The 8001-nt window shown below is 36.3% G+C and overlaps 1 protein-coding gene across 1 annotated transcript; it reads left to right on the forward strand.

Annotated features, from left to right (window-relative positions):
- Positions 1-724: 724 nt before the first annotated feature.
- LOC107087595 (sodium- and chloride-dependent GABA transporter 2-like) lies at positions 725-8001 on the forward strand. The gene is made up of 13 exons (XM_015379253.1): positions 725-842; positions 946-1080; positions 2312-2452; positions 2605-2683; positions 3715-3847; positions 4080-4214; positions 4301-4404; positions 4866-4990; positions 5292-5404; positions 5487-5624; positions 6822-6924; positions 7000-7100; positions 7816-8001. Exons 1-13 carry the CDS (start codon positions 725-727, stop codon positions 7999-8001), a joined length of 1611 nt encoding a protein of 536 aa, XP_015234739.1.

Consider the following 8001-nt stretch of genomic DNA (forward strand, 5'->3'; position numbering starts at 1 on the left):
AAAACGTTAAAAAAAACAACAGTTATGGAAATTCATATACGAGATTAGACCATATTAAAATTTTGTTTGTCTACATTCTGGGATATTAATGCTTATGGATCATTGTTTTATATTAATTACAACTAGTGACTAACACTTTCAGTTAAGCTTTGCCTAGTTATTAGTTTAACCTAGTCATTACTAAGTATTGAAGAAGGTAAGTAGGTAAAATCTTTGCGCCATCAGTGCAGCATGTTGTCGGTCGGATGTCTTGTTTCACCTGCTGCATAAAAGTGCTTTTTGCTTTGACCAAATAATTCATGACTAAATTTATTTCACCTCCTATAGGTTTAGAAGAGAAACTGCAACAGCCCCCCAAATCCCAGCCCCATTGCAACACATGATGGGTCAAATATTATGCTGTAACAGCGAATTAATCAAGCTTAATTTACTTTCTCTTACAAAACAAAGTCACGCCCTCCACCGTCTCCCTAAACATGCATCCTCTACTTAAATAGTTGGGATCCCGCTTGATAATAAAGGAAGCTTCTTTCACATCACAGCGTCTCTTTCTTCCCTTGTTAAATTACATTCCCACTTAGAGAAGCTCTCAGAGCGCACAGCCACTGAGTGCAGGAGAAACTTTGCCTTTTAACGTTTGGCAGAAAAAAAGATGACAACGAACGGAATGAGAAGCAGCGCAGCGGTCTGCGTCCTGAACGAGTACCCTCAGAAAGCCAAAGAGATGGAGGGACGGGGCCACTGGGGGACCAAGGCGGAGTACATCCTCACAGTCACAGGAGCAATTATCGGGCCTGGAAATATTTGGAGGTTTCCTTACCTATGTTACAAAAACGGTGGAGGTGAGTGGTTTTACGCACAGATGCGCATTTGGCATTTTGCTACTTAAATTCAGACTGAATGCATTTTTTTAAATGTTTTTTTTTATGTGTGTGTGTTTTGCAGGAGTGTTTTTCATCCCATACATCTTGTTTATATTTACGTGTGGCATACCCCTGTTCTTTCTGGAAACTGCGCTGGGGCAGTACACCCGTCAGGGAGGAATCACATGCTGGCGTCAGATCTGTCCACTTTTTCAAGGTGAAACATCCTAATCTGCCTTCTGTCTTAAACCTCAGTTAAAGTTTAGAATTGTCCATAATAGTTGATGTAGTTCAACTAAATAGATCTGCAGCCTTTTTTTCACCCTTTATTTTAAGACAGTAATCTATTGCACTGAATTGTTTGCCTTTTATAATGCTGTGGATATTCAGTGCTCTTTTATTTCTTGTAAGAACTGAAAAAAACGTTAGAATTTATTTTCTGAGAGTGGTAAAGAGAAACACACTAGGAAATCTCATGTAATAAGCAGCCTTGATCAGTAAATAATGTGTCATTGAAAGTGCCCTTCATGCATTCTGATACTACTACACCAAGGTAAACAGACCAAAAGAGATGTAAACAATAAGAAACTAAACAAGGAGGTTTCATTTAATATGCCAAGATCCTAAAGGAAAACAAATTGAATAAAAAAACAAAAGAACAACACCAAAAACACCCAAAACAACTATTGCAGGATCAAGAGCATACTTTAATCGCCAAGAAAGTTATCAAAACACAACAGAAAATCAGAACTTTAGCCAAGGAGATCAAGGCATCTTTAGATATTAGTGAAACTGTGACATAGATTTTTTTTGGTAAAATATTACATAAAAAAAAGTAATGATAAAATGTATGTTTTATTTTCTTAACACCGCTCAAATCTCAAGACATGCAACCATACTACTTTAGATATGTCAAAAGAGAAAGCTGATATATGTTTTCTTTAAGGGAATTCATGTTGCACAACCAAAAAATACAGAATGCCAGTCAAGATGTACGGCTGAATCATTTAGTTATTGTCCTTAAAAAAAAAAATAAAAAAAAAAAACTGTCCAGCAGACATATGATTAAGAGTTTTAAATGAAACCTTCTGCCGTTTTGTAATTTTGAAAAGACTCTTATTATTGCAGTATTGATTATTATTAGTCGGGCACATGTTCAGGGTTAGTGGAGATCAAATTAAAGTTCAGCTTCAAGAGAAAAATTGTTCCAGTCATCTGCAAAGACGGAATGCAGGATAAACAAGCATGACCACTGGAAAGTACAGTTTCTACCAAATATTGACTTAAAGGTAAAAGATTCTATGAGGTACTGGTTCTCTTTTTTCCATTGCCTTTTCCTTTGATGAAGAACTTTATTGCCATTTTATTTAATTTTATAAGGTCTGTATTTCTATGACAAATACCGTATATAAAAATGCATTACAGCCCTGTTTTTTATTCCCCCCCAGGCCTTGGCTATGCCAGTCACCTAATCATCGCTTTCACTGCAACTTCTTACATCATGATCCTCACCTGGGCGTTCTTTTACCTGTTCTCATCCTTTGGTTCACATTTACCTTGGGCTTCATGTGGGAACTACTGGAACACAGGTATAGCATGTTTCTGCTATGCTGTTTCTATGAGGATAAAAGTATATAAACACTGTAAAATATGTTGTTTTTTTATTTAGAAGAGTGTGGAATTTAATTCAACATTATGTTTGAAAAAAGTGTTGTGATATGTTTTTATCTTCTTACTCTAGACTCATGCTTTGACAGCCATCTGAATCTGAGCATGAAATCCAAAGTGAACACTACCCTCCCAGTCGTGGAGTTCTGGAAGTAAGCATGAGTTCACACAAGTTCAACAGTTTACATTTTAATTCCTTCTTTTATCTTCTGTCTGGCTTATCTCCAAATATCTCCTTTGCTGCTGCTCCTGCCTTCTCTCAACTCCTATTTAGTCTACTTCTAAATAGAAAACATAGCAACATTGCATAAACAATCTTTGTCAATGAACTTTTCCACATTTTGTAACAATACAACTAGGAGCTTTTTTCCCCTTGGCCTTTATGTTGCTATGCGTTCACTGCTGGTCAAAATCTGAGGCCTTCAGGGAACAGCTGTTTTTATACTTAGATTAAATTACAGAGAAAGGGGACTCTTTTTTTTCATAGTGACTTCTTAAGGAGATTGGTTTAATCTATCAGACCAACAGAGCTGTATGCTTCCTGGAGCGACAAGTGTAGCCCTGCTACTGCAGCTCATTAAGACATTTAGGAGCAGCTTAAAGAGCAGCAGATACCAAGAGGTGGATGGCAGATTGTCTACTCAACCAGCATGGATTTAGTTCTTACCGATTCTCAAGCGCCATTATTTCACAGCTTTATTTACGCACCCTTATAAAAAGTCTTCTCATGATCACCAGCGTTAATCTCCTGTCTGTTTCTTGGGCCATCTTCCTGATACCAGTTGCACTTACCACCGCTCTATTGCACATTTTTTCCTTAAAGGAAAAACATAAAGACAGTTTTGCAGAAACATATTTTAACACCTCCTCCCATACAGGAATCTTTTTAACATACTTAAAAGATCTTTTAAGCTTATGTTGTGTGTCTGTAATTGTTACCATTGCTAATCTGTCTTAAAACGTTCAAGTTTACTTTACTTAGCCAATGCTGTAAATAAAGATGGGGGACAACTTTTTGATGTCCTCCAAAAAAATAACAGAATCACAGCAACCACAACTGTCTAGGGTTTCAGAGGACAGATAGCAGAGACATAAACATCTTGCTTCCTTCCATTTGCATATTTTCTTGTTTAGTCCTAATCTCATTTTATTTTTACCCCATTCACTTCTCTCATCTGACCAGTCGAAGAGTTTTAAAGATTTCTGGTGGGATCAACGAGTTGGGTGGACTAAGGTGGGAACTAGCACTGTGCCTCATCCTGTGTTGGATCATCTGCTACTTTTGTGTCTGGAAAGGAATAAAGTCAACAGGAAAGGTATGATAATTGAAATATGAACAACAATATTTTGTATAAATGATACCAAAAGTATTTGCATTTCATGTGAAAGACAAGCAGGCTTTATTCTGCCATGACTATCAATTTTCTTGTAAACACCAGTGTAAAGTTTTTTTTTTTTTATATATATAATTTTAGGACATTTTGTTGCTTCTCTTTGATATGTTGGCTTCTAATATATGAAGAACATTGTATTTCCTTTTCCCTACAGGCAGCATACTTTACAGCCACCTTTCCCTATTTTATGCTGTTTGTTCTGCTGATAAGAGGTGTTACATTGCCAGGAGCTCTGGATGGGATTATTTATTATGTCTATCCTGATATCTCTCGTCTCTCAGATCCTCAGGTAAGAAAAAGTATTCAATGCATAAATCATAACAATGAGGTTGATGTTAAATTAGTTACAAGCATATATTGGTGCACTTTATTTAGGTGTGGATGGACGCTGGTACTCAGATCTTCTTCTCATATGCCATCGGTCTCGGTTTTCTCACTTCTCTTGGGAGTTATAATACCTACAACAATAACTGTTATAAGTAAGTACAATAATTGTGCCCAAGCATTTTACTCACAGTCTCTGATCATTTACACATTTTATGAACCACAAATATTATCTGCAAACAACAAGTCACTCTTTTCCCTTCCACCTATTAGTTTTACAGGAGACTATATGTGGGAAATGTAATGCCAGTATTGATGCAGCTGTTATGTGAGCTCTCAAAGGTCTTCACATTTTATTTTATTTCCACTGTATTTATTTTTATTTATATTCCCTCATAATAGTGACCAAAAGCTGAGGATATTTGCACAAGTATCAATGTCTGCTGCTCAGATAGATTTTCTGTAAATTGGCCTGCAGAGGTCAGGATGTGTCCACATTTGGTGAAAAATTACTCAGCTGGTGACCAGGTTCTTTATAAATGGTAATGGTCAGGGCTGTAGTTTTGTTGCCAAAACATTAAAATATTATTCTTCAATATACAACCTCTTTTAACAGGGACTGCTTTTACTTGAGTCTGCTGAACAGTGGAACCAGCATTGTAGCTGGTTTTGCCATTTTCTCTGTTTTGGGCTTCATGACATATGAACAAGGCGTGGATATTTCTGAAGTGGCAGAATCAGGCAAGTAGTGATGCATATGTTTCTAGCGAGCCTGATAATCCAACTTACACTTTTTTTTCTTTTTTTTTGGTCTGAGTAACTGTGGCCCACTTTAACGATTCGCTTTATATTACATTCATTTTGCAGAAATTATTTTTATTTATATAAATCTAACAGTTAATATAGTCACTGGACTAAGCTGGCCTGTTTTAAGAACTGAAAATACCTACCATATTTTTTAAAGTATAGTTTTGATTTGTTTTACTTTCTAGTCTGTTTTCTCCCACTTTGCATTTTTACCAATTTTTAATTTTTTTTCTAGGCCCTGGGTTGGCATTTATTGTCTATCCACGTGCTGTGGCCATGATGCCTATGCCTCAGGTGTGGTCAGTGTGTTTCTTCCTCATGATTATACTGCTTGGACTAGATAGCCAGGTAAATATCAAGACTCATTTAAGTCAATGAATACATGAATGAATTTATGTACTAATTACTTTCCATTATCCCTTTTTTCCAGTTTGTTGGTATAGAGTGTGTGATGACATCCCTGGTTGATCATTTCCCTTCCTACCTGAATCAAGGCTACAGGAGGGAGCTGCTCCTGCTGGTTATCTGCTGTGTCTCCTGCCTGTTTGGACTCTTACTAGTTACTGAGGTTTGAACTCACTAATACAAAAATGATCAAATTTTACGAGTAACAAATGGTTTTCATTTAACCTCTTTACAAATTTTGCTGAATTAACTGGGATTTTTATAACAGCACACAGTAGTGATGGTTGTGAGGGGCAGAAGATAATTTCAGGCAACTACACTTAAATGCATCACTAATTTCAGACTTTCATGCATATTTATTTGCATATGTATTTATTTATTCCCAAGTCAATACTCTTTGCACCAAAATACTAAAAGATTTGCATATTTTTTTTTATTAATTAGCTCAAACTAAGCCTGCCACAGATTCTTATTTTTGTCAGCATTTTGGTCTGGGATGTTCTATCACAAAACACAGATATGTTTGTAGAGTTTTTACCATGTTGGACAGTGAACCTACACAATGAACTTACCTGTGTTGCTGGTATTTCTGTTATTTTCGGATATATTTTCTCTTTTATTTGCCCTGTATTTAGCATCATTCATGTATCTTTCTAAAATGAATGTGATATATTAGCAGGTGTGTGCAATTATCTAGTGTTTATAGTCTACTATTACTCTTTACAATGTTGCGTTCACCTCCAAAATTGTAGGTGACCGCAGACAGTGCCTCAGACAGGAGGTCTCTAAATGGTCAAAGCTATATCTGATCTACACTATGCATATTTCCTGTTTGGTACCTTCCCTGCTTGTTTTGTTTGTATGAGAGCAATTGTGGAAAATGACTCGTGAAGATAGACCAGCTAGAAGAGCGAGGTGCGCAAGAACGCTGGGACCCTTTTTCCCCCTGGATCCTCACACTTTTTCGCCCCTTGTCTGTCCGTTGTCCCACAAACTTGCCCCTTGCGCTTTTTCCACTTCCTCACTGCCTCGGCTGGGCATAAATCAAAAAAATATGTGCAGCAAGCTCACTGCGACACACTGCAGCAAAAATATAACCAGCCCTTCAGATGTTTCCCCTTTGTTCTTGAACTCAGAAATCATGCGAAATGTTGTGTCTTTTGCAAACACTTTTCAAATTATTTAATTATTTTTCATTTTAAAAGTGTACGAGTCATGCTGTCGCTCAATATATATATATATATATATATATATATATATTATAAGTGTTGTACATGGTTAACCCAAAACCGTAGTATAGTTTATTTCAATCATCAATTAAGTAACCAATTCATACGTTACACTTTTTTCCTCTTTTAAGGGCGGGGTTTACTTGCTCCAGCTGTTGGACCACCATGTCTGCAGTGGCAGCACCTTGCTGATCCTTGCGTTCTGCCAGTCTGTTAGTATTGGATGGGTTTATGGTGAGTTATGGAGCCCTTGATTGATTTCACTGACCTCACACATTACACTGACTCTCACATGTGGTTTATCTGTAGGCACAGACCGTTTTTATGACAACATCACAGAGATGATTGGTTACCGTCCCTTTCCATTCATGAAGTACTGCTGGCGGTACATCACTCCTCTTGTTTGCTTTGTAAGTACAACTAATTGTCAGACATGTCTTTCTTTTCCATAATTTGTCCTGTTAGATTTTCAGTGTGTTTATTAATAAACAATCGAGATGCCAACTCTGAAAAGTAATACATGCTTCGGTCAAACCTTTTGGCGGCAGATCATGTCATATTTATGTGCCCTCTTATTCTGCCTCATGACAATGTAATGTAGATAAAAATATGTGAGGTTGATATCTGGACTTCCCTTGCATGCATTTTTTTGTCATACTTACAGCACAACTGTAAAAAATATTAACACTTTAGATAGATTTGTAAAATACCAAAAATCTTATACTGCATTGGTACATTGTAGTGTAAATTGTTTTTGGAGCCCTTCGATCTGAAAAACCGTTAAATAATTACAGGTCAATTAGTCATTACTTAAATATATGCATCATTAATACACTTTTTTAGGTATATCGAACTATTTAGCTTTAATTTATCCATAACTTCAATGGGGAAATAAAATTTTACCCTTGGTTTCGAAGCATATAAAATGTGAAAAGAGGTCTATTTGTTTCATCCCTCCTCAAAATTTGAAAGATAAGAGAGCAAGCTACTTCAGATTTTCAAATTGATAAACATTTTAAAAATATACAAACATTACAGAAATTATTTACACAAAATCTAGAGTCTGTCTTGATCTTTGTAGCATTTTATAATTTTTAAAATCTTCTCTGTCTTGTCTTCTAACAGGGAACCTTCATCTTCTCCATTATCAAATATACTCCACTAAAGTTCAGTAACTCCTACGAATATCCACTATGGGCCAATATCTTGGGCTGGTTTTTTGCCACAGTCTCTCTTTCTCTCATCCCACTGTTTGTGCTTTTTAAATTAATCCAAGGACAAGGCACACTTCGACAGGTAAGAAAGATTTAA

Source organism: Cyprinodon variegatus, unplaced genomic scaffold, assembly GCF_000732505.1.
Source record: "Cyprinodon variegatus isolate N-32 unplaced genomic scaffold, C_variegatus-1.0 Scaffold188, whole genome shotgun sequence".
Lineage (NCBI taxonomy): Eukaryota > Metazoa > Chordata > Actinopteri > Cyprinodontiformes > Cyprinodontidae > Cyprinodon > Cyprinodon variegatus.